Source organism: Ciconia boyciana, chromosome 11 (genome assembly GCF_034638445.1).
Source record: "Ciconia boyciana chromosome 11, ASM3463844v1, whole genome shotgun sequence".
Taxonomy (NCBI): Eukaryota; Metazoa; Chordata; class Aves; order Ciconiiformes; family Ciconiidae; genus Ciconia; species Ciconia boyciana.
The window spans coordinates 5,151,203-5,178,851 of record NC_132944.1 but is presented as its reverse complement, the minus strand read 5'-3'; the positions used below and the strand labels follow the sequence as shown (position 1 = coordinate 5,178,851).

The following is a 27,649-nucleotide window of genomic DNA, read 5'->3' as shown; positions in this document are numbered from 1 at the left end:
ATCTTTGTATGCACTGTGAATCAGGGGTTGGTGATTAAAGTGATTACAAGCCTTGCTTAATTAAAAAATCTTTTAAAAAGCACAGCTTTTATGTTGCTGCTGAGCTTAATTTCTGATAAGGGCTGAAATAAAGATATCTGATGAGGAAAAGTTGGCTGACAGGTTTTCTGGGCAGCTATGTAATAGCTATTTTTATGTAAGGAGTGAGCTAAAGTGCTATGCTTAGAAGAAAAATTCACACGAAGATGCAACCCTCATATGTGTTTCTCTCTCTCTCTCTCTCTCTTTTTCCCCACCCTCTAGTGATATGCAGCTTCCGAGGAGCTGTACCGCAAGGCTTGGTCCTGGAACTAGGTGAAACTGTCCAGATCCTAGAGAAATGTGAAGGTAAGTGTGATGTCCAAGAAGGAATCCCATTTTCTATATAAGAATGTACAAATATCTTAATCTATCAGATTTTAATAAATTGTTTGGAAATCATGATGTGTCAAATCAAAGCACTTGAATAAAACCTAATCTGACCCACTTTCTGTAGGAAAGGCTGAGTGCTGTTGGCACTAATCCAGTCTGATAGGGGGTCAGTGTGTTTTAAGTTAACCATCTGTCCAGAAAATCTTGAACCCTGACCTGATTGTTGTATTGTAATTGGGTCTTACAGTGAATTTTCATCATGTAAAGTGTATAATCAGTATCTTTTTTTACTATATTTTCTCAGTGTTACTGTTACACATTTCAATTAAGTGTATCAGTGTTTATTATTTAGAAACATCTGAACACATGAAAATATTAGTTATTAAATAGATTAGCAAATAATTTGGGAGCAATACTGGAAAAAATGTAAAAGATATGGGTTTAGGGGGGATTGCTTTGCATTTATCTTCGTGTGGTGTTTTGTACCTAGAGGAAAACGCCATTGTAAATGTTATAACTATAGTTCTTTCTTATGTGGCTGGAGATGTCTGTGTGTGAACAAATTGAATGTCCTAATTCTCTGCTTTATTCACATGAATAGTGTGATTGAAGTTGTTGTATTTAAAAGGAGAATGATTTTTATCCTAATGTTCAGAGTAAGCAAGTGGTGTAAAACACGTCTATTGAGAAGTAGGTTGACAAGATACAGTGTATGAGCACATATTTCACTATAGTCTGAGGTGGAATAATGTAACCTTAATCCCGAAGCGTTAAAACAAATTCAAAACCAGATCCACAAATTTGAATTCCAAATTAACGTTCCACAAAGTTGTAGGTTTGTTTTTGTGTTTGTTCAGTTTCCAGTCATTTTTCATCTCCAGTGTTAATGTTGCTACACAAACCTCCCGCATGCTTGTCAGAAGACTGCTTTTCTTCTCTCATGCCTAGAACTGTCTTTTGCTTTTGATGCTTTTTGTTGTACTCAGGCGTTTTGGTTTTTTACCTACTGACTTAACTCCTCATGAAAAAGTGACCTCTTACATGCTAGTTTTTCTAGGAAAGTAGTAGCTGCTTCACCTACACTTCTAAACATTTTATGTTGAATGAGAGTTTTGCAGTACAATAGTGACGTTTAATCCATGAAGAAGCATGCTGTAAACAATATGTGTAGTAGTATACCTGCAAATGATGTTTTTTTAAAAACACACATGTGGTGTAATGGGCTAAGCTTTACTTGAGCACTGAGTGTTGATTGTAGTCATTCTGCCAGGTCTTGTGAATTAGTAAAGTAAAACAGTGTGTATTGCTGAAAGCAGTCATGATATTTTCAAGCCATTTCTGGTAATCAAGGAAACTTTCAAAACAGGGAAATAAAAGCATGATCTCAAAGGAGCAGGTTGCTTACAGAGAAGCAAAAGGATAATCCAGTGTCTGTTTACAGTGTTATAATAATTAGGCTCTGTATATTTCCTTTGCCAGTAGTTTTGAGGATGATTCCTCAAAGGCAATTCATGCCAGTCTTCAAATTGCTGAGAAAGAGGCCCTTAGACAAAGTGTTTTCCTGGGTGGAAGGAGGTGTTTGTACAGAGGCTTTTTTGGTTTTAAGCCCCCTCTGTCCTGTCATTGTGTTTGAGGTGCCTTTACCATGGACTTTACCTATATAAAAAGATATATTAATTTTGATAATAACATCTGGAACTCCACAATATGAAACTCCTCTGAATATTCAGATGGTCTGTGCTGCAGCTCTCGCATATGTGAATTATGCAAAAAAGCACACTAAATGTGCAAAGTAGGTTCTTAAAAAAAAAAAAAAGTCGTAATTTAAGCGTTCTTGTCTGAGTGTTGTTTAACACGGTCCTTGGTTTGCCTTGCAAATTTAGAATGAAACATAACTCATCTTCTACTTCTGCATTATTTGCTGGGGATTCTTTTGTCCAGGCAAACTAGGTAAATTCATGTTAACTGATGCAAATAAGGGTCACTACTGTGGGAGTTGACAGAAGATCCATTGCTATTTCAGCTTCACTTCTTAGAACAGTTTGTACATAATTCTCTACAGTAGGGACTTTGCTGTCTGGGTTAAAAGGATTCACATACACGCAAACTGACGTGAAGAATGATTTTGGAGACTTGCTGAAGAATTCAAGGCTGACAAAGGTTCAAATACTAGCTATACTTCTGAACGGGCTTATTTTAATCATAATGACTTATTAAATAACTGTATTACTACAAAAGAGCAAGTGCTCTTTTGTAGTGACTAGTGTAAAAAGCAGTTGCTGCATTTAGATCAATTGAGTGAAAGAGGGAATTTCCTATATCAAGTTTTTGGGTACCTCTGCAGCTAAGTTTTATATGTATTTGCAGAGTAAAGGAACAAATATATATGTATACACACACACATATATATACACATGTATTTTCCTCTTTAAGGCTAATAAATATGAGTACCATTGATAACAGATTTTTTAAACATCCTTCTTTATTGTGGTTGTTTATGCATTTTTTAAATAAAATGCAATGAAATACAGTTGTCTTTGTTACTACGGATCTTGTTTGTGTGCTTGAAATTGGAACTTTTGAATTTCAATTTATTTGTGTGCCCGCTGCTGCATGCTTTCATACCAGGACACAAATGTCTAAATCACTGTTTTCCAAATCTGACGAACGCCTCCCACTGCCCCCACCCCCCAATAATTCAATATGACAGGGTTCAAACCCATGGACTTAGTGTCTGCCTCTCCTCTGAAGCTACCAAAAGCTCCATCCATGTTTTCATCAAATGTTATGCTCTCTCTCAAGCATGTGACGTTACTAATGGGTGGTTTTATAGTTACTGTTTGCATGAAGAACTCTGAGATCCTCAACTGGTCTCACTCAAAGGTAACAAATATTCTTCAACCTCTCAGTTTTACGTATGCTTGTCTTTCACAGCTTTCCCCTCTCTCTGTTCCCCTCTCTGTTCCCCTCCACTTATGGAGAATTGAAACAGTAAGTGGTGGTCTCTGCTTTACATGCCGTGCATTGAGGAGGTGAAAGGGTATGGTAATAATATGCCACCTATAAATGCTGAAAGACTGTTTTCTTTTGTCAAGTGACAAAGCATGAGCATACTCACTGTTTGAAATACATATTTAGACTACGTGTTGTAAAGAACACCCTGTTTTTCAAGCCATACGGCTGTTGCCCTGCCACTGGCAGTAGCTGTGAGTACCTAGCGGCTTTCAGAGTAAATTTAAAATGTCTGTTTTGTCCATTTATTTTTATTGCTAGGGAGCAGTTTTCTTTAGATTAAAAATGCTACAACTTCAGTGACTTTAATTATTACCTTGAGACTCTCATATATTCACTGAAGAAACACTAGCTGATGCCTGAAGCACCAGTTAAAAAAGTATTATTTTACCCATGCAAATTATGATATCCACACAAGTATTTATTTACATGGTTTTAATGTGTGTGTATGTTAATAATAGTGTTCTTAAGCCATGCATGTAATATATTTAAAGTTTCCCTCTGTTATTCCAGCAGTGACAGTGTGGTTGCATGAAGGCTTTCCGGTATTTGGGACACTTAAGCAGCAGATATAGCTTGCAATTAGGGTTTTTTCTTAAATTCTTGAAGAATTCAATGTGCTTGAGAAGTGATGTCTTTGCCATGCTTCCAAGTTGTACCATACCGATGAGTGAGGAATCACTTCAGACTGTCCTTCCTGTGGGAGCATTGCAGGTTTCCTTCCACCTGGAGTTGGGAGCTGTCCGGTGGCTGGCTGGGCCAAATTGACTCACTCCCAGTAATTTGGGTTTCCCCTGAGAAAGATGTCTCCAGTGAGATATCCCTTTTCCTCTTTGCCTTTCTTCCCTTGTCATCCCTTTTCCTCTTTGCCTTTTGTGGAGTGTGCCAGTGGAACTGAAGTCTGTTGGACCCACACAGCTGCTGCGGAAGATCTTGTCTGGCTATTCAAACTAGTCTTTTGGAGCACAGGAATGGCTTCTTGATGGCCCTCTATTTGGCTAACACCAAGATAAAACACATTCTCTCTCTCTCTCTCTCCCCTGCTTTTGTTGTGGCATCTCTCTGACTGCATTATTAGCATATTCCTGTGGCTCTGCTGGCACGAGGCTGCTCCCTGACATGGTGCTGGCAGGCTGGGTTGGGTATTCATCTGCTGCTCGTCCTGTCCTGGCACTGCTCAGAGCATCAAGCTCAGAACAGAGCGGTCTTGGCATTGAGTGGTTTCAGCATCAAGAAGCTTTTGCTAAGCGCTGTTACCATCGCCCTTCTCGGTCACTTTGAGTACCTTTAGCTCTGCACAAAGGTACTCTGCAAGCAGCTTATATGCAGATTCAAAGGTAAAAGCAATTGTTTATTGGCTAGTATATGCAAAAGATAGCTTTCCTCCAGATTTGGGGGTTACTCACCATACTGCTAAGTGTACTTATTTTTTTAGGACAAAGAAGGTTTGAGTTCTTGTAGCAGATTCTAGCAGTGCTTTCTTTAAGAACCAAGTTTAGCTTTACCATAAATACTTACGTAATTTATTTTCAGAATTCTGTTTGTCAAGAAATTATATGTGGAATTTGTTTTTTTCCTGCAGTCTGCAGCTGATGTTACTTTATTCAACCTGGATGTTTGAGCTTTATTTTTCTGAAAAATAGATCAATACCTTTCAATTAGGACCCTTTTGTTTTTCTGCTACTGAGTGCTCAAAGGGATGAGCTTTTTCCATGTGACAGACCTCTTGTTGATTAAGTGGAAATCTGAAAAGGGTTACGAGGTGGCTTTTAGAAAGAATATTCTGTTTTGTTCAAGGCACTTTCAAGTAAAGAACAAAAAACATTGGTAGCTCTTCTAATCACTCAGATTAAGAGATTGAGATGTGCAGGCCTGCCACAGAGCTCCTTGTGCAATTTAACTAGGATTGCACTATTGCTGAGACTTCTGAGTGTGATACATCTTTGGAAAGACTGTTTTTCATTCTTCATCTAAGAGTATGCAGGTTTCTGTAATATGGCTTCAAGTTTCCCACACTGTGAATTTCCATATGTACAGGTAGTTGTAGGTGAAAGATACGTTATTTACCTAAGCATTTTTTTGCTATGTGATGTTGGTATATACATTCCCAATCCATTTTTCTGTCCTACCTCTTCAGAGGCCTTGTTGAATTCAAGGGTTCAGAGGAGCTAAGCAGGCAGCCTAATACTTATAGCTGAAAAAGCCCTAGAAACAAAGGGAAGAACAGGCACACATTCTTGCATATACTGCGAAGTGATTTAGCTTTTATTACTGGCCTGCAAGTAACCTACCGTGCGAATATATGTACAGACAATGCATTTTGAAGGAAAAGTTATGAGCAAGTGGTGGTCTTAATGTGCAGGGGGAACAGGCATAATGGGGTACTCTTCCTTTTGGTTTTTCTCCAGTTTTATTACCATGGAAGTAATCTTTGAGGGATTATTTGATGTGGGATTATTATACAGAGGGCAGAGCTGTAGATCAGCCTACTCTTCACTTTTCTTAGCTTGTATCGAATATTGTTAGATAGTATTGAAAACAGCAGCTGTGTAAGGTTGTGTTTTTTCCTGGGTTTTATGTTTCACCTTAGAAACATAATGTTTAGACTCTGTGGTAGGTTTAGCTGGCATGGATCGCTGTGCAGCGTGGCTGTATTGCTTCAGGTAGTCTGCTTGGTTTATCTACTGCACAGTGCAGTAGAGTCCATGTAAAAGCAAAGTTCGAATAGGGCTTTAAGATACACACTTGTGACTTGTCCAGAACACACTGGAATCGATATGATTCATTCAATTTTCTTCTACAGTACTTGGATTAAACATTTGTCTTGGGCATACTGAGAATGTAAAGCATGAGGTGTTCAAAATCAGTTAGATTAGGAAAGTGTATGTAATTCCTGCGCTGACAGTTTCTGTTTTACTGAGGCATTATGTCTATCATACTATCAGTTTCTTTAAAACAAACAAACAAAAAGCTTTGCACCTCCATTCATCAAAATTTATCAAGTTACGTGGTTTTGTCATGACACTTACCCAGAAATAAACATCGATGCAACATTAAGATGCAGTCCAAAGGGCTGCATTCATCCCCAGCTTCTCACAAACGTTCAGACGTAACAGTGCTTGCTTCAATTATTACTGTGCTATGGCACAGGCCTACTGCTGTAGGCTCATTCTGTGCCTATCTTCCTGTGTGATCAAAGGAAAAAAGAGTTTGCTTGCAGTGTCGTCTGTATCATTGAAGGTATTTTTGCCCATTCTAGCATGTCTTTGTCATTTTATCTACTTTATTTTGACCATGATATATATACTTGAAATTAATCTGACTTATTTGGGATATATTTAGTGTTCTCCTTCCTATCCTGAATAGGACATTGCTTAGAACGGTGCTTCTAATAGACTAACTTTTCATTTTCTTATAGCAAAGGATGTTACATGGTATGGAATATCCCTTTGGCTGAGTCAGGTCAGCTGTCCCAGCTATGTCCCCTCCCAACTTCTTGCCTGCCCCTAGCCTACTTGCTGGGAGCAGCACGCTGGGGAAAAAGAGAAGGCCTTGTATGTTGTACAAGCATTCTTCAGCAACAGTCAGAATGTTGGTCTTTTATCAGCACTGTTTTAGACACAAATCCAAAACATAGGACCAGACAGGCTGCTGTGGAGAAAGCTAACTCCATCCCAGCCAGACCCAGTATGGTGATTCATTTTTTTGAAAAACAGGTAGAATTATCTGTCTTCCTTTCAGTAGGTGAAGCAGTTTGAGAATATTCTTAGCTGTCAGAAAAGGACATGGGGGGAGGCACTGTGTGCATGAAGCACAGTCTTTCTCTGTAGAGATTTGTAGGTGTTCTAGCTCTGGTCTTATGCCTTGACTTCATCTGTCCTCAGTTTCTTGTTAGTTACTGATCATTACTAGACAGTTAATCTGTGCAAATTGTGGATACTCGTGACTGTTGTTTTGCATTAACTTACTGTCAGAATTCTTGTCACTTCATAGCCACATTTTGCTATTTCTTAATTTTAAATCTCATATTTTTCAGCATTTTCTTGAAGTCAGTACCCTTTAAAGGCCGTGTATCACTAGAAAATGAATGCCATAATTCTGAAGTATTAACAATTAACTATTTGTAGTACAGTAGCATCTAAAAACATTAGTCAGTATTGAGGTCTAACCATGTGTGGCATGTTGTGATCACAATTAGCTGAAGCACCTGCATCAATTTGATGACTATTGTGATTAAATTCTCCAAGATAAATGTTCTTTAAAATGTATGATTAGATCAATATTAATCTATTTAAGACTAATTCCAGGATAAAGGTTTAGTTCATTTTAGTGAATAATATAATGCAGATGCAATTTTCTAAATGTGTTTTTAAAAAAAGCATTGTACCTCTTCTCATAGCTTTTACTTTGAGATGCAGAATGAGTTTTTGGTGGTGTTCGTTGTAAGCAAATAAGGAGTTACATTTTACAATTCAGTGCTTTCAGGTTCTGGTGAGCTCTTCTTTCTACTGTATCTTGGTTGCATGGAGTTGGAGGAAACTTAAAACAGAGAAAGGGGTGATTCTAGAAATATTATACCACACTGAAAAAGAAAAGAGAAAAGAAAGGAAAACAGGTCTGGAGAGCACATTCTACAAGATTAAAAGGAAATATACCACTTTTCAAATGTATAAAAGTACCTACAAAAGCGAAGTCAACAAAATGTGTTCCATAGTCTCCAAAAGAAAAAATCCTGGATTCAAATAGCAGCAAGGAAAGTTCATTTTATAAAGTGCATGTACATTGTCTGAGCCACTGAAATAGGTTGTCCAGTGAGGATTTGCTATCTTCACTTGACATAAATATTCTAGATTTTCAAGTACTATACCAAAATGTTACTGTTACATGCAGTTTTCTTGGCTGATGTTGATCAGTGGAAGAAATTTCGTCTAAAAAGATGCCTGTGCAACACCACTACTTTCAAACTGGTCTGTGTGGAGTAGCGGAAATACATTCCATTTCCTTGGAATACTGTGCAGAAATACCTTGGAATTTAGGTTTTGCGGAAGTTGTATGGATCATTTTCCGTAGGCAAGGAGTGCTGTGCTATGCAGTCCTAATGATAAATTACTGGACACCTAAAAACAGGCTAAACATCTGCGAGGAGAGATTTAGAGACATTGCTTGGATGAGCTAGATGATTTCTCAGGGGTCCTTCCCTTCCTGTTTTTTACAACTCTGTAAAAACATACCTTTTAAGCTTTGAAGACTTGTTTTGGGATTAAGACCAGGAAATGCAGAAATAAGGTAGTTTTTTGGAAATGTGTTTCGTCCCCTACCGTGCACATCTAAATCATTAATAGACACTTGCTTTATCAGTTTTTGTTCTAACTTTTACAGTTCTGTTCACAAATTTAGATAAAACCACTTTTTTCCATATTTAACGAAAAGTTTGCCATTCTGTTTATCTTAAAATGTATATTTATTTCTAAGGTACAGAGCCTATAAATATAGCAGCATGCTGTATTTAATATTGGTAACAATGAATCACAGGATAAACGCATTTATTTTTTCTGTGACCTTAAAAGTATGTAGCATCTGTTACTCAAAAGCAGGTGTTGCAGGCACAGTTGTGTGGAGTTTTAGAAATTACTCATTTTAAGGATCTGTATGTGTTGTTTGTGCATATAGGTTTATATTGATATGATTGCCATGAAGTTTGATCAACTAAGAAACAAATTAAAAACATCATTTTATTTTTTAATATAAGCAATAATTTCGTGGGAAAATAATCTTTGTGTTATGCCCTATCTTCATGAGAAATTTGTGTAATAAAGATGATGGGGGTTTAGTTTTTTCCATACCAAGATTTGCAAATGTCTTGAATTCAATTATTTTCTTTTATATTGACTCATATTTCCTTAAAAAAACCCCAAAAATCTAGACTAGTAGGCTGTCTTTAAAACAAAATCAAGGCCTTCTTCCCCACTTCTGAGCCTCTAAATGAGACTCATGTCATAATTCAGCCAATATGAAGTCCTTTTTCTGAGAGACAAAATACACAGTTACTTTGTTCTGTTCTTCTCTATTCTCCATAGCAAATGACAAGTTTTCCTAGTGCTCTTTTAAGTGCTGCAGATACTAAATTATATCTGTCCTCTGTAGAAAAAAAAAATTAAAAGTAGGAAGTTTCTGGAAAAATTAGAGGAATTTTTATGGAAGGTGGATTTAGATTATGTGAAATTGTTGGGTTTTGGCAAGCTTGGGTGGTTGCCTGTCTGAATACTGGGCTGCCATAGACAGAAGAGTGATATGCAGGCAGTTGAACTCCCTGCTTGTGTAGTAGCTGGGCCTGGCCCACTTTGCCCACAAATTTCTGATGTCCAGGGCTGGCCAGGCCTCCTCCACAGAACTCGCACCCTGGCACTCTTCATCACCCATGCTCCTATGGGGTGTTCCAGGCTCAGATCATGAGGTTTAGCTTTATGTTCTGGAGCTGAAGCATTAGACCCAGATGTGAAGAGAGCAGCATATTTTTAACAAGAATTCAAGGTAGTTTTGTGTGTCTTATGGAGTGGAAGAGCAGCTCATCTACCACGATGACTGAAGGGTGCTCCTTTTCCATTGTTAAACTGGATGGTGTTTTCAGCACTTTTTTCCTGATCAGTCTTGAATGGAGTGACGTTACTTTCACCTGTGTAAAATAGGAGTCATTGGGTTCTTCTGTTTAACTTGTAGCTTTGCAGCTTTGGCTTTGACTCCTGATTTTTTGTGCTGTCTGGGGCTGTTAACTGATGGGGGATACAAGAATAATAATTGGGTTTGTGAAATTAGATCCTGAAGTCTGTTCTCTAGTCTCTCAGACAACATAAAACCAAACACATGCAAAGGATTTGTATTTGTTTAAACAATATTAGAAATGTATGATAATGGCGTTTCCTGACTTTAAAAGGACAGGTTTTGAAGTCTGGAGATCTTGTTAAGGTAAACACTACGAAGAGACTCATGTACCAGCATGTAAGAACAGTGTTCAGTACAGATTCTTGCATGAGTGCTGAATGCCTCTTTGCCACAGTGGCTAATGATTGAGGTCGGTGACTTAAGTATACTAAGCTGCTTTTATTCCTGGTGGGAATAAACAGGAGCATTCTAGGTTCTTAATTGCTTGTCATCATTGCAGAGCAAAAGAATAAAAAAACCAACCGTGAAAAAAATTGACCTATGTGAGGCACAGCTGGTTTTTGAGATGATTGCAGGAACTGCATAGTTTTCAGTCAGTTTGCTTCTGTGTAAAGTAAGCAATGCCACAAATTAATATAGTGTGTGTTTTATCTGGTTTTAGGCTGGTACAGAGGTGTTTCCATTAAGAAGCCCAATGTAAAGGTAAGTGTGAATACTTTTTTTAATCTACTGGGAGATTATCTCTATTTTGCTGTTGCAACCCAGTAAACTTCGTTTTCCTTACTCTTAGGATTTTACTTCTCTAACTTTTTTTCCTGTGGGAGGACTGGATTTATTTTCAAATTGAGAGAACAATACTCATTAGTCACCCAAAGGATCAGAAACCTTCCTGACATGTAATCTTTCCAACGTTTATAAATCTCATCCAATTTAATCCTCTCTACCCTACTCCCCTAAGAAAAGCATAGATGGGTGATCTTGCATTGCTTAAATCAGGATTTTTTTAAAGAACACATTTAATAATTTGCATTATTAATCTAAGACAACTTTGAAAAAAGTCTGATGGAAAAAGGATATTGTAAGTTTGTTCTTTTTCAGATTTTTACAGTTTAACCACTGCATTTGGTTATTTTCCAGTCACATCCCTGTTTTGCTCTTGGAGAACTTTTTTGACTGTTCTGATATGAATTTTTTGTGAGTGCATGTATATTTTTGTAAATGTATGTATCCAAACATATAAATATTGCTTCTGTGTAAAGTATCACTTCATTGTCTTTTGGTTTAAATATAGCTTGTATTTAAAAAGAGTACCACCAGATTCCTCATGTTTACCTGTATTATGGAATATAATATTACCTGTATTATGTTTTCATGACTATAATACTCTTTTAATGGAAAAGCCTATGTTCATTTTGTGTTGGTACATCTTCTGTGTGCGAATATGTTCACTCTTGATTGGTGAGCCCTTCAAACCTTCCTTGGTTTCTTAGGTAACCAGCACAGGATCACAGAAATAAACAGCATTAATTGGAAGTGAACCAAACAAGAAACTGAAGTAGCATTTCTTCCTTTTCCAGATTTTCATGTGGCTGAAAGCATGCTCATTTACTTTTTTTTTCCTGATGAAGCCATTCCTGTTATATTCATCTTTTTTCCTTCTGTAATTTCAGTCTTTCCTGTGAAAAAGAAGGAATTTTTGTTAGCATTTTGAATCATCTTTACTTAGTATTCCTTTCAACCCCGCCGTGAAAACCTTTCTTCCTAAATTGTACTGGTTTAAAGCTCTAAAAATGTAAAGCCCACACTTGGTTACCGACATTTTTGTCAGAGGCTGTCAGTTGGTTTTTAACCTGAAGATTACCAATGCTGGACCTGTATTCCTCACTGAAGTGCAGGCTTACCGTTCTTACACACTGACTGAGTTTGCTCTGAGAATTCAGGGCCATGTGTTTTACAGACATAATGGAACGCTATGAAAAGTTTGGTTTAAATTACCTCTTTTCCCCGTGTCTCGTCACACAAGAACACAATGGCACAGGCAAGGTTAGAATCCAACCGTCATGGGAGCAGCAAAAGACAAATAACCAGAGCTATCCCAAGTGGGTTTAAACAGCTTTTTGTTGGAAAGAGGGAGGAAAAAGGATAGCTCCAGGGTATGTAAGTAATAGAATACTTCTTTCCTTAATGAAAGGCTGGTATGGGGGCTAGACACAAATTTGATGGTGGGCTTTTTGTTTTGGTTGTTTTTAAACCTATGCCCTTGTCATCTAATGTAGCATACCGATACAGAGGCCTGATCTGGAAGCATACTGACGCTGTGCTGCAAAGTGCATGATAGCCACTTTTCTGGCTGTCCCAGCTAAGCTTACATCTCTCCAGTAAATGTTCCTGGTAGTTACTTCTGTTACTCATTCCTTTCTGTTAACTGCAAGCTGTTCTCTGAACTCTTCCTACTTGTCACGCCTTTTTGCTGCTTGCTTATCACCTGTTAGTGGATTATTGGGCTCTCACAGTCTTTGCAGGAGGAAGACAATCGGCTAAATTTAAATGTTTTCTTTTAGATCAGTCTTGTCCCTTCCAAGGCAGCTGTGTAGGGTTAGTGACACCTTTTCATTTGGTCCTAGTTGACTTCCCCGTGATTTTTATACCAGAGCATATTTCCCGTACAACAGTGTTTCTGAAAGCTTCAGGAGCTTTTGGGAATTAAAAGTACTCAGCTTGAATCTTTGTATGATATTTTTATTGAATAGACTTGCAAAACTTCCTTATTAAGAAATTCATCTTTCAAGATGGAGATTTGATTCAGTGTGCTGTCTTGTTCTAAGGTGGATTAAAATGATCAATTGTGACTAATTTGAATGTTGCCTTTTGACTGTGGCAGCTTCTTTGACACAGTGTTGGGTTTTTTTAATAGGTATATTGTCAATTATTTATTGTGGCTTAGGATGTAAATGCTAAAAACTGCAAATGTATTTTTCTAACTTACAGACTTTTTTTCTCTTGTAGGGGATTTTTCCTGCAAACTATATTCACTTGAAAAAGGCAATCGTCAGTAACAGAGGGTGAGTATTTTTCCTTCTCTTTAAGAAGCTGCAGTGTTTCTAATCTAGAAGGCAATCTGTAAATTTTAATAACTATTTCTTAGGGTGGTTTTAGTTCATTGTATCTTTTGTTGTGTATTAGGGTTTGAAAATTAAATGTAATTCTGCAGAGCCTTGGATTTGTTTTGGTTTTTTAATATAGCAAGAATCAATTCTGTTGGTTACTCCTGTTTACTTTTGCTCATAAAATGGTAACTTCAGAGATATCATCTGAAACACACGCGTTTTAAAGAACTCTGTTTATATTTTTCATTTCTGCTTGTTCCTCACTGGAAAAATTCTGTATGTTCCTGTTTGTTACGGAGGCACCAGCATGTAGACAGCCCATCTTGTTTATCAACAGATTTTCACTGAGACACAGCTGACAAGGTAGCTATGTTACTTTGAAACCTGTCAAAAGGATCCAACCCTCCATACCTCAAGCCAAAGAATGACTGAAGTACACTCTGCTGAAAATATTTTACCTTCACTGTCTTTATATGTAGCTCACACATTGCTAGAGGTAGGTTTAGTTTAGTTAACATGAATAGCAATACTGATGGCAACATAATGTCAGAGACTTTACTGTGTGTAAGCTCTATAACCTGCAGTTTCCTGTGAGAGATTGACTGAGACTCCTGAAATCAGTATCTTGTGTCCTCGCTGCTGCTCTTATGTGCATTCTCTAGATTAAGGCCACTGTAAGGAGATTTATAAGTGCAGCATTTCAGACAGTGACCCAAGGCAACAAATTAAATGTGGAAGATAAAACATATTAAATGACGTTTAGTGAAGTACCTGTAGAAGAATATGTGACTTCTTCTGATAGTCTTGAATTGTATGCTTATCCTCAAGGGGACTGAGTAAAGATTGTAAGGGCAACTGTAATACTGATGCTTCATAACTTTGGGGTGTAATAAAATTATGGATATATTGCATAGAATGACTACTACTAACATGGCCTCTCCTTAGGGGGAAGACCAGTTTCCTGTAATCTGTAGTTAATTAGTACTTGATGTTAGTTCAGAATTTGTAAAGGGTGACCAGTTCAGGCTATTTGAATACTTACTAGGAAAGCTGATGTACTTTAAAAAAGTAAGTATAAGACTGGTATACCGATTGATGACACAACAGAACATAATACAATTCTGAACCAGAGACCATGGTTATTTCACGTTTTGGTAAAAGAAATTCAGCCCCTGTATTTAAGAATATATTCAAAGTGCCAATATAAACCCTTGTGAAATAATAGAGCATGGTGTATAATATTCTTATGAGTCATAGACCCAATGCAATGTCATTAATATGTGGGTATAATGGAGGAAGTGCAGGGTTATAGGAATGCAAAGTGTTATATTTACATGGTTAAATGTAGTCCTGATGTGCATTCTCTTTCAATCTAGCCATACTGTTGAAGGCTGATCTTCCAAAATGTCTTATTTTTCACTGATGCCAAAAGTTTGTAAATCCATTTCCAAAAATAATCTTAGAAGAACATTTTTCTTTGGTTTTGATCCCCCCTCGGCCTCCCCGCTAAAGTGTTTTGTGTGATTCCTTTCATCCTTTCGTTTTATGTGGTTCCTTAAAGGGATGTTGAACTATTTTGAATCCCTTCCCTGTAATGGCATTTTAGAGGTCTGAAAAGAACTGAATTTTCAGCTGGAAATGGTTGTAGCATCATTTTTAGTGTTGTTAGTGTCACACAAGCTTTGGTGATATATACTAAATGCAGAATTTTTGTTTAACCATTGAAAGGATTTTTGAGTATGAGCTAAAGAATAGGTATTGGGATTTTCATCGTATTCTTAGTGTCATGCTTCAGATCACAAGCGTAGTCTGTGAGAGATTTGTTAAAGCATGAACTGAGATTTCCTAGTCTTACTGTGGCCAAATTTGGGGGGAGGAAAAAAAACCCCACACTAAAAAACAACCAAACCAAAACCAAACAAAAACATTGCAGTAGTAGAATGGAGCACAATCTCAGATGCCAAGTGTCTGTCAGTGTTTCAGTTTCTCACAACCAAATGTGGGAATAAGGTCATTGGCATAATAATAGAAAAAAGTTGTGATCTGTCTTAGTCTCCTGGTATGTACGTGTGTCAATCTGTGCTTTCCAGTCCCAGCTTCAGTGGGTTGAGTGCATGCCTAATATGACTATGCCAGGTTTTTAAGATAGTGATATTTCTAATATGTGTATACTTTGGATCTTAGTATAAGATTTACTTATGTCACTGCTGCGAATATGACCTTTTGGCGGCTTGGAAATGAAGAATTGAAGCTTTTGTTTGATAAGTTTTCTGCTCCAAGAATACATAGAGACATACAGTGACTTAACTTCATCGTCCTTTCCCTCATCCTTTGTTACTTTTGGCTTCAGCTCATGTGGCACAATTATTAATAGTAAGAATTTTCAAAAGAGAAATACTGCCATTATTTTTATAATCTGACACTTGTTTCGGTAATAGCATTCAACATAAAGGGCAAGTCAAGGCACTAATGGCTCAGATAATATAATGGTATTACAATACATACATTAGTTATCAAATTCTTGCATTTCAGTGTGATGAGAGAGAGTGAGCTATGCTTGGCTGACATGGACCTGTTGGAGCAGGTCCAGAGGAAGGCCACAAAAATGATCAGAGGGATGGAACACCTCTCTTATGAAGAAAGGCTGAGAGAGTTGGGGTTGTTCAGCCTGGAGAAGAGAAGGCTCTGGGGAGACTTTATTGCAGCCTTAAAGGGGGCTTATAAGAAAGATGGGGACAGGCTTTTTAGTAGGGCCTGTAGTGATAGGACAAGGGGTAATGGTTTTAAACTAAAAGAGGGTAGATTCGGACTAGATACAAGGAAGAAATTTTTTATGATGAGGATGGTGAGGCACTGGCCCAGGCTACCCAGAGAGGTGGTAGATGCCCCATCCCTGGAAACATTCAAGGTCAGGTTGGACGGGGCTTTGAGCAACGTGATCTAGTTGAAGATGTCCCTGCTCTTGCAGGGGCGTTGGACTAGATGACCTTAAAGGTCCCTTCCAACCCAAACCATTCTATGATTCTCCTTTAGTGGGTATGGAGGATCTTGACCACAAAGGGACAATTCTTCTTCTTTTGATTAAAGGATAGCTTGCTGAGGTTTCATATTCAATATTGAAAAAGACTTCTGGGTAGGAAAGGTTACTAGGTGGCAGATCTTTTGGGTAGTTAATGATATTGGCTAACATACTAATTGGAGGGGAAAAAAGGGTTGGACTCGCTTAGAGAGAAAGGACACAAACTGTGAAGGACCCCACTTTACAGGCAAGTTAATTTAGCGTGCTATAATCATGAAAAGTGTTTTCATTGATCTTGATTAGAATGAAATTACATATTTTGAACAGGTGACTAGGAAACGCTTCATATAAGATGATTCTTGTGGAACGTAATGGAGGAACAGTTAATACGACTGGAGTTGCTTCAGTGTTACAACAGGCAAAATATTGCTTTTAAGATATTTTCCTTTACGTTGAACAAATTCAAACAAATTCAAGTTCTAGCATTTCACAAATTACTATGCCAACGTTTCTTTCTTTCTTTACATTTTCATTTTGCAGAGTACCTTTCCTAATTTTTTCCCCTCTTCTTGTATAGGCAATATGAAACAGTTGTTCCGCTTGAAGATTCTGTTGTGACTGAAGTCACAGCAACACTGCAGGAATGGGCTGTGCTCTGGAAACAGCTGTATGTGGTAAGAACAGTACTCTTCTCATTGTACTTTATTTCTCAAATATCTTGGGAGATATGTTGCCTGTATTTCAGCCCATTAGGAAAAAATCATAATCAATATAAAAATTGTTAGATTCATTTTACCTACTGGGGGATTCACTAACTGCGGAATCACTAATCATGTGAGGTGCACATGGGCTATGTTGAAAATTTCATCAGTTTTGAAATTTTCCTTCAGAGCTGAAAGCTTCATTGCTTAAAAAACCACAAATTTTTAAGTGTTCTTAAATATGTAAGAATAGTATATGTATTTAGTAACAGAAAATGGAAGATTACTGTAAGTCCCATCAAAGACTTCAAAGAGTTACTGAGCACAGTCTGTGAGCATTTGTTTTAGCATCTAGAGTTTGAAAGAGGAAGAACTCAAACAGAAGTCTTTTTGCACGATTTTTCCTTCCTCTATTAAAAATAAAAACTTGAGATAAGTGTATTGAGTTTTATACTCATCCATTTTATATAATTTTCAGTTGCTGCCACATAATGTCACCTACCTCTGCTTTCATCTTTGTTCTTTTACTTTTTTAATGGCCAAATCCCATGGAACAGCAAATAAAAAAACTTGCACATTTTGAAAGTATTTTTTTCCTGGGTTTTTTTTTTCCTTTTAGCTTTTTAGCTTAGTAATTACAAGCCATAACTGTAGGATTAAGGTCAAGAACTGTAGGTGGTATAAGCATGAATTTCCTTTCTTTCCTTAGTTTAGAGAAATACCTCTACATAGAGCTGCAGCAGCTTTGTTTCCTTCTTTAAACCGGAAGTGACAGTAGTTGGATATCTAGGAAATAAGACCGGAAAAGATCCGATTAAATGAGTCTAGTGTATCTGTAGCATAACCAGCCATGTTCCGTACTCCATTCAAAAAGCAATCAAGTCTATTATGAAATCAGTTTTACTTTTGTTGCTCCCACTTCTTCTATGGGAATCGTATGCCTCTGAAGACATTTTCTTGGGAAGTACCATCCAATCTAATGGGGGGGCACATGGCACATGGTATATATGCTTCTTTCTATACCACCCTTACACCTAGTACTCCTTGTTTTCCATTTCAAATACTTGCCTCTGTGGTGTATGTGAATAAAGCGTTCTTTTTTGTTTTCTTCCTGTAAGATTTTCTCTCTCCCCAGTGTCAGATGAAGAAGGCAACAGTAATACTGACAACGGTATTAAATTGGAGAAAGGGGAATCATTTTACCTACAAATGAGTTACACTTCCTTTCTACTAATCTATTTCTTTTTTATTGTTAAAACTAGTTCCTTGAGGAGACAGAGAGAGAAAGCTCTAGCTATAAACTTTCACTTAGTGATTTTCTTTTTGGGACTGCTTTCTGTTCTAGCTCATTATACTTATTATAACATTGCACACAACATTATTGTATTCTTAAATAACAGGGGAAATAATTTACTGTTTTCATAGAACCTTGGAAGGAGACATCTCTTCCATGACAAGAAGAAATTGGCAGAGCTTCAGAGTAGAAAATAAATCGTTTTGTGGTGGGTTTCTCCAGAAATTATTTAAAAACAACAAAAAAAACCCCAAACAAAACCCCAAAAGCAACAACAACAAAACAAAAAAAAACCAACCAAAAAAAAAAACCCGACACAAACCCAAATATTTTCTAATATAGAAATAATCAGAGAATGGTTTCAGTTGGAAGGAACCTCTTGAGGTCATCTAGTTCAGCTGCCTTCTCAAGTAGGGTCAGCTAGATTAGCTTGTCCTGGACCCTGCATCCAGTCAGGTTTTAGTTTCTTGTGAATGGAGACTCAACAACTTCCCTGGACAAAGCTGTCAGTGTTTGACCACCTTCAGTCTTTATGTTCAGGATTACTGATGTAGTACCATAGCTCTTCTGACATGAAAGAATGTTCTACACTATTTTTAGGTGGGTAAGAGAAATTTGTCCCATTTACAAACTGTAAATCTGAAGCCTGAGGAAGTGTGCAGAGGTGCACAAATGGATGTGGTGGAGCTGGGATTAGGATTTTATAATTGGTATTTAGGCTAGAAGCTATGCTGTAAGGTCATATCTTAAGATATATTAAGAGACTAAATGGAAATGCTTGTTGTTGGATCAGCACCAGCAGAAGTTTTTTATTATTCCCAAACTGTAATACAAATCATCTAAGAAATCTAATTGATGTTATTTATCATGCTACTGTGCCTAGTCAGCTTTGTAGAAAAGTTTCTTACTGTAGTGAAAGTTCGAATGCTAGTTGTTACTGCAGATGTTTTCAGTAGGTCAGTACCTACAAATGGTAACAGTAGGCACTTCATTATTTAGTAGTATTGCACTGTAAGACAACTGCCAAACAAAATGTACAGCATCTCTTAATATCTCTGAATAGGCTGAAAGGTTAATCTCATGCTTTTTGGCAAACTTCTTACTTGGGTTATGGTTTGAAAGACCAAGTTTGTTTCAAATAAAAATCCCAAGAAATTGCCGTAGTAATATCGTTGAGATACATTGTAACGTTTGTATTTGCCTTTCAGTTAAACAATAGGAACTGGAATGTAATACGCAGGAAGCCTGAGTGATTAAAATACTGACTGAAGAGGGATGCTGTGTTGTTTCAAGATAAAACAGCTCAGCTGAAAAAAAAATTGGAGGGAGGAGGAGAACAGTGAGAAATGGAAGGGCAAAGTGAAGCACAACTTTGAGAGAGACAGTTGTAGAAAATTAGTTCGTGTAAAATATTGGCAATCTTCCTCGGTTCCTTCTGACCGCAGAGAGCCCATGCTATTACTAGGAAGAAACTGTGCATGGGGAAGTTTATATAGGCTTGAGTTATGAGAGTTGTGCAGTAATTTTAGTTTGTAGGTCTGTGAAATATGTATTAGAAAGATTAGCCTGAGTTCACTGTAGTAACACAGGGCTGTGATATTCTTGTAATTATTGCTATCAAGGTGAAAGCCAAGTGATAGTCTTAGAACTAGAAGCTGAGACTGTGGAGAAAAAGGCATTTGTGTGCAATGAGTTCTTAAAGGAAGGGCTGTGCCTAAAATGAATTCAAAATAAAGATGCGTAGTGTTTTCTTTGCTTTACTGTAATACCATGCTATGCTCTGAGTAGTTGGATTCTGATATTATAACTTTAAATGCTAACAAAACAATAAGATTTTTGAAAATGCAGGAGGTTTCCCTCAAATTGGAAAAGGAAAGGGATACAAATAATACAGATATGGAAGCTATCAGAAAATTTATTCAGGGTTTTTGTTATTTATACTGGCTATTTTTTTAGTAGCAATGATAACCTAGTGAAAAATTCTATCTAAAAATCACCTTTATTTGTTACTGAGTAATCAGTAATAGAATTCAAATATTTAATATTTTTAAAGGAGTAAAGATTATATTACTTTTATGGTTCTGGGATACAAAAGAGCCCTTTTTTCCCCTTATTTGAATATGTAGTCTGTGTGCAGATAGATAGAGTGTCATGACACTGGGAAATAAAAAAGCAGTTCTTTGCTTTCTGATCTGCCTGTATCCAGGCTTCTAAGATGAGCACAGAAACAGTAAGATTTAGTAACTACTTTCTTTCAAAAAAGGTCACTGTTCTATTTAACCTACTTGGTTTGGATTTTCCTACTTTCACTCCCATTGTACAAAATCTTTGGGAGGGAGTTTGCAGGAACTGAGTGTTCAAAATCTGTACTATGTACACACTGTATACTGATTTGCTCATAATGTGGGTAGAGTTTCTGATAACCATAGCTGACCAGATGTGTGTGTGTGTATCTGTTAGCATATGTATATACATATGTGTATATACATATGTATGTATATATATGTGTATATATCCACATATGTACATACACTGTCACTAAGTGTATGGACCCTGTACCATATGTTATTGTTTTGCCTGGCTCAATCCATATTGTTATTTAGATTAATTTGGACAAGATACCTGTTCCATTTGGTTGGAAGCCTAAGAAATTTAAAAGAAGGTTCTACTTATCCTTTCTCAGTATTACAAAGGCTTATAACAAAAGATGCCAGGGATTCCCTTCCCCAATATTATACTTAATATGGAGTGGAAGAAGAAAGAAAAATAAGATTATTATTGGTACCACTATGGGAAGCTGAGCTCGTTCTTGTGACTACTCCAAAGGGACAAGGAAGAGAGAGCAGAAAAGCAAGAAGAAACCCTGGAGAGACTTCTGTAGGCACAGAGGTGGATGAAGATGCAAAATTGCATTTGTTATGGTGAAATGCATGTGTGTGGCTCTCATGTAGTTGCCCAGACCAGTGTATGACTTCCACTGAGGCAGAAAAATAATACCAGTAAGGTAGATAGCTTTCTCTTTTACCCAGTATGTGTTGATAAGATTTGTTATTTTTATACTACTTCTAAATAAAGGATTTGCAAGTTCTCTGTGAGCTTTAGTTAATTAGGTCAAACAAGACTCCTGTGAGTTAAGTCAGCTAAAGAGATCACTGAAACTCACAGTTGGAGCATAGTAGCTATTTTAACAGTAAAAAAAAAAATTCCTCAGAGTTTAAGATGTGATGTGAGGACTATTTCTGTTGAAATAGCAGATGACTGTAGAGAGACCAAACATAATTGCCCAGTTTTGAATTTGGTCAGATCAATAAAGGTAACTTGCTACTTTCATGCAGAAGGGAGCAGGGAGAAGAGTGTGGAGTGACTTCTCGTTTAGTTTTAGGCGTAAGACCTGATGGCATTGGGAATAGATGGAATTTTTTCCAGCTGAGTCTGAAACAAATTTCCTGTTGGCTCCTTTTAAATTTTCTGAGGATCCTATCACGTAAAAGAGAGGGTGTAAAAGGACTTGGTGCAATTGAAGCTATCTGATTTGGGTGTTTTAGGGTGTCCCTAAAATTGAAGCATTAGTTCAAAACTCATCTAACAAAAAAAAAAAAGCCATTCCCTGAATCCCTAATGTACCCTACTCTTGTATTGGAGCATTTTATGAGACACTTTTACTTAGTGAGATGCCTTTTGCTTCATATTTGATAAAACATGGAACTGCTGATGCGTTTTCTAAACTAGGTAGACAGGAAAAAGTGTGGTATGGTATAAAACAGACATGCTGCATCTGAGGTCTACTTCAGAAGGTCTCCCTTGAAGGAATAGGATGGAAAGTCAAGGCTGAGCATATTTCATACACGCTTATAGTTCTGTGCAAGCAAACTCCTGGAAATATGAGGTATTTGTACTGAGACATATGTACAGAGATGGTATTGGACATAAATGTGGTGCTCTTTCCTTTTTCTGAGTCATTTTCAGGGTTACCTGCAAATAGGAAAATCCTTTAGGGTGTTTGTTCAGGCATAGTGAAAGAGACATCTAAAAAGAATTGTAAGAGCTTGTCTGGCCCCAGTTGACACAGAGAGACTCAAAGTTATCACTTTATCATCCCGAGTCCTGTATTCTAATGTTCGGCAGTATTATGGATGTTTTTATATCTTTCTATGGCTGGAGTGAAGGATGGATCTTCATGGAGTGGCCAGAAACTCATATCTGAGTTTGAGGCAGCTGATAGTCTTGTTGATAGTCTTGTTAAGTGCTGTGCAGAATATAAGGGAAACTAAGAGTAAATATTTCCACTTTCAGTAGCATCTGGTTCTTCAGTGTCTGAAAAGGAACAGTGTGCTGGGAAAACATCTGATTGCTTAGCAACCTAGTCAGAGGCTTTTAGCAGATTTGTCATTTGATTACTAGAAAATACTTGAACATTTTTCTTGATTAGGTTGCGAAGGGTACGTGCAGAAGGATTTGGGGGAATGTGCAGAATGATGAATGCTTCAGTGTTGTATGCATAAAGTGGATATTTTTATAATTTGGTGTGTTCAGTCATGGAAGAGGAAGCTGGAGATAAATCACAAAATTGTAGAATAGCCCAAGTTGGAAGGGACCTTGAAAGATAATCTGGTCCAACCTTTTGTGGGAAAGGGAGCCTAGATGAGATTATCTAGCACCCTGTCCAGTTGCGTTTTGAAAACATTCAGCAATGGGGACTTGACCCTTGGGTGAAGTCCCAACCCTGGGGAGGTTGTTCCAATGAATGATTGTTCTTACAGTAAAAAATTTCTTTCTCATGTTGAGATGAAACCTCTCCCGGTACAATTTATACCCGTTGCCCCTTGTTGTCACCATGTGGCTCCTTGTGAAGCGAGAGTCTCCATCCTCTTTGTAGCCTCCCTTTAAGTACTAGAATACTGTGATGAGGTCCCCTTGAGCTGCCTTCTCCAGGGAGAAAAGACCTAACTCCTTTTGTCTTTCCTCATAGGGCAGGTTCTCTTTGATCATCTTCATGGCCCTCCTTTGGACCCTCTCTAGTCTGTCTGCGTCTTTCTTGAATTGTGGGGATCAGAATAAAGACCACAATATAGAAGTGTCACAGTGTGATTTATGTCTACTGATTACCTTAGGCAGTTAGTTTTTCTACCTAAAATCGTAGGCTTTTACGCTGCTTAGATATGTTGTCTTTGGAAAGTTGAGTAAAAGTCCTTCTCATGCTTTGTTAAATTGAGACTTGCATTTACGTAAACTTATTAGCTGTGGTTTCTTGGAGGTCTTTAGTGGATTTCACGACCTCTGCGTTTCTTCTTTGGTGAAACAGTCCTGATGTACAATCTACACTTAATATTTATTAGGTCACTGCCATAAAATGCAGCCCATTTCAGTACATCTCCCTGATAGCACTAACTTGCTGAAGTTCAGCTTAAGTGCTTCATATTTTAAGATTAGAAAGAATTCCCATAATTATTGCTTTTCCCTTCCCTATTTTTAAGAGATTTAAGGCAGTTGGGGTCTCATAGCGATTTGTGGAAGTCTGCGAGCTTTAAGGAATTAGAAATAGGCATAAATTTTTAGGAGAGTAAAATAAGATTAGTTTGTAAGCAAGTCTTATATCATTAAAATTTGAAAAATTATGATAATTGCTTTGAAAGTTACTTTCCTTTGAAGACCATGGAACTTATGGCTAGTTTATTGGATTTAAAGAACAGTATAACAAGGAGCAATATATGCAGTACATTTCACCTTTCATTTACTTCCACATACAGATTCATGATATCATTTAAGATTATTAGGATCAACTAGACAGTTCTTGCGTATTTTCAAACAAACAAAAGGTTGACTCTAGAACAAAAACAACTAAGTATTAATCAGACTGTATGGGAGGAATATATGTTTTGAGTTACCATGGAGATGGATAGATTTTAATAGATTTTAAAAATAAAGACAGAATTAAATGTAAGTCACCTGGTGTCCTTGGCAAGTCCTAGTGTGACAAACTATGTGCAGGGTGTTCTTATTTCTTGCTTTGTAGGAGAATGTTATTTACTCATTGATGTGGGAGGTCATAATATGCTCTTTTGTTTTGGTAAATAGAAGAGAATAGATGCCTTCCTGATACTGAAATTCATAGCAGATTGTGGGGGGATTTGGGGGGTGGGGTTGAGATTAATTTTAGATTTTTGAAGCATTAGCTAGTTTGTAGTTAAGAAAGAGCTCTTTCCTTTTAGAACAATATCCAGTCTACCGCATGCTGAAAACAGTGTTACAGTATAAATGTAAGGTATATGTGCACTATTAAAACATGGGAATTTGATTTTCTTGAATGCTGGTTTAACACTAGCTTTGAATAGACAACCAGCAAGGAAACGGAATAGAATTTACTCTGGGGAAACCAGTGGCTGACCTGCAGATGCTTTCAAACTATTTCTTTTGTACTGTAAACATACTGAACGCTTAATTACATTAGAGTAGGAAAAGAAGGTTTTAATCCAAAAATCCAAGCAGGAGTTTGAGGGTTTCTTCATCTGTAACTGGAGAGACTCACCTGGGTGGTTCCCAGTATGATGTTATCATAGAATTGCATTTGAAATAGAGGCAAATGGTAGTGTGGTTTGATTTTAGTCTTCCAAAGAGGTATTTTGAGGAAACATGACAGTTTGTTTGGGTTTTGTTTTGTTTTTAAAGAACAGAAAATTAGAGAAGAGGGGAAACAAAAGGGTAGGGGGGAAAATGGCAATCTGGCTTTTTGGAGTGAGCGAGCAAGCTTGTGTGCATGTAGAGAGCTTAGAAGGAGAAAGACTGATCATCCCTAGCGGGTATTTATTGGAACTAAAAAGACAGTTTGTTGGATTTCATTTTATAGAAGACAGATTTTTTTTTTTTAATAGAAAAGCAAAGAACATCTGTCCTTTTGGCAGCCTGTATGGCACTGACGTCCATGTGGTATCAAGAAGTGTCCTTCAGTCTTATCCTGATTTATGTTACTTTCTGTTGTTTCTATCCTTAAGACACAGAGAGGAAAAGGTAACTAACATATAATTATTAATAATTGTTGTAATTTTAATATCTATAACACAATTAAATATGTTTACTAAGGGGAGCAGGCAACAGAAAGTTTCACGGGTGGGAGGGGTAGAACATCAGGGTTATGCGAATTAGTGTATGCACAGGCGTACTAAAAACCTTGTGGCTGGAGTGACAGAGAACACTGTAGCTGCAGCCGTGGACAGCCAGCACTTGGCCTGCCAAATATGATCACTTTCTGCATTGTTGCATTTGGCTGGGCAGGAGGTGTAATGGTTGATTATTGTGTCCTTCTAAACAAACAGGAATAAAAATGCATCTTAATTTAAAAACTCAGTGGTAAGTCTGGCAAATGGATAGATACTTAATTTTACATAAGGTATTAAGGTGAAATTAAAACATTTAGCAAGATTATTAAAGACCTGTTTCTTTTCTCTTATTTCAACTTCCAGCCACATGATTGTGGATATACTGTAGAGATAACTGGTAAATAAAAACTCTTCTAAAAGTATAAGTAGGGTTGCAAAGGCAAGCATTCAAGAACAGGGAAATGCCAGTGTTCTCAGTTTAATCTACTTTTTCTGTAGGAGTTATGGTAAGACCTTTAATTTTGTGGTCACTTACCATATGGTATATGGTAATGAGGCTGTAAACCCCTTTCCTTCTTCATATGTTTCAGCTGTTCTCCAGTGAATAGTGAGCATGACAAAGACTTCCAGAAAGAGGGAGAGCCACTCTTAAAATGAAGAAAATGCAATGCTCTCCCTCAGAGAGGGTTGTGACCTTCCATCTTCCATGTCGATATTATAGGAGTTATCACAAGCTAGTTGCACAAAATTAGGGGACACTTTTATAGTTAAATCTCTCTGTAAAACTAAGATGATGATATCTCTAGTCTTGCATGTATTTTCGCAAAAATGTTGTAGGTTAGAAGCAGTTGGATGCTGAATGTTATGTAGAAATCATTAGGAATGGGGAATATCTGCCTTCATGGTAAGGGTTGAATAATTTTTAGTAAACAGATCCTAAGAACCATACAGTGAGCCACAAATGATAACAAAAATCTGGATGGCTGTTAGTTAATTGGTCAAAGTAAAGAGGGGTTCTGCATGTGGTCATGCAATTAAAAACTATTGTAAAGCATATGTACAGGAGCCAGGGCTAATTTCAGTTATTGTTTATCCTCATTTTCTTGAGTGCTTGACTTTCTCTTTGAGTAATTTTCTCATAACATATGTGTTTTATGAATGTTGGAACGAAAGAGGGGGAAAGAAATATAAATTTTATCTTTGGAAACCACTCACATAATTCCTTAAATTGGTTGCATCTTAGTTTTGAGCTAACAGTGATTCATGGCCTTTGGAGAAATGTGTTCTCCTTTCAGAAATTCTTCTGCCTGTTTCCTCAAGTTTTATTGTTTAATAGAAGTTATCATACTATGTTTTACATATAAAGATTGCTTAAATTGGAAGGAATACAAAGAAACAAAAATAAAGAAATTGGGAAAGGTTTCTGCGAGAGAACTGTAACTTCTCACAACGTAAAAAGATCCTGATTGCCAAGTTTGATTTCAGTCTTTAGCTGCTATCACTGTACTGTATAGTAAGAGCTTCTACAGGTAGTGAAGATACTTCATGGTTGTACATTTACCCCTAAAAATAACATACTACCTTTGAGGAAAAAATAGATAAATCCATCAGATGATATGAAAAGTTAGTTCCAAAAGAGAAATGAATTTAGGGCACCCCGATGGCTTATAAAACAAATACCCATTTCTTTTTAGTGCCAGTGCTCACTGCCACTAATAGCTCCAGACCCAATGTGTTTAGATGAGATCCAGGACCTATTACAGCAAAAAACTGTTGCTGAAATAATGGAAAACATGAATCAAGTGTAGGATTATATTATTTTCTGATAATAGCCACTGATATACATATACCTCTTTGTATTAGCGGCATCCTGTTGATGAGGTCTCTAGTTTGTTTTCTTTCAACACAACTGCATGCTGCTGCTAATAGTTCTGAAGGGGACAGCAAATGCTAAAGGCACGCGAACACTACTTGGCCAAATTCTGCATCTTGCATGTGTGTGGCTGCGAGTGGCTTCTGTGGCTGTTGCGCAAGCAAATGCAGAGACGCAGGAAATTTAGGAACCCCTATTCTAATGGTGAGGGGAGAAGTAATAGCTTTTTGGTCCAAAGAAATTGAATTGCTTTTAAAAAATGGTATTTAAAGTCCACTCTTTTGCTCAAAGTTTTATCCTCAGCAGTTAAGATTGCATGAACGTGTGACTTGTCACAATGCTTTCTAGGGCTAATATAACTGTATTAGTTCTTTTCACTGCGTTTTACGGAGCTGTGTGTGAATTTTGGAATGTCAGAATCATTTAGGTTGGAGAAGACCCTTAAGATCATCGAGTCCAACCGTTAAGCTAACACTAC

At 37.2% G+C, this 27,649-nt stretch overlaps 1 protein-coding gene across 1 annotated transcript in view; it reads left to right on the top strand.

Annotated features, from left to right (window-relative positions):
• Nucleotides 1–27,649, top strand: part of DOCK3 (dedicator of cytokinesis 3) — a 222,533-nt gene that overhangs the window by 21,067 nt on the left and 173,817 nt on the right. The window contains exons 2-5 of the mRNA XM_072875713.1: nucleotides 304–387; nucleotides 10,745–10,785; nucleotides 13,090–13,145; nucleotides 16,787–16,883. Of these exons, the coding sequence (XP_072731814.1) occupies nucleotides 304–387; nucleotides 10,745–10,785; nucleotides 13,090–13,145; nucleotides 16,787–16,883 (278 nt within the window). The remainder of the gene's footprint in view (nucleotides 1–303; nucleotides 388–10,744; nucleotides 10,786–13,089; nucleotides 13,146–16,786; nucleotides 16,884–27,649) is intronic.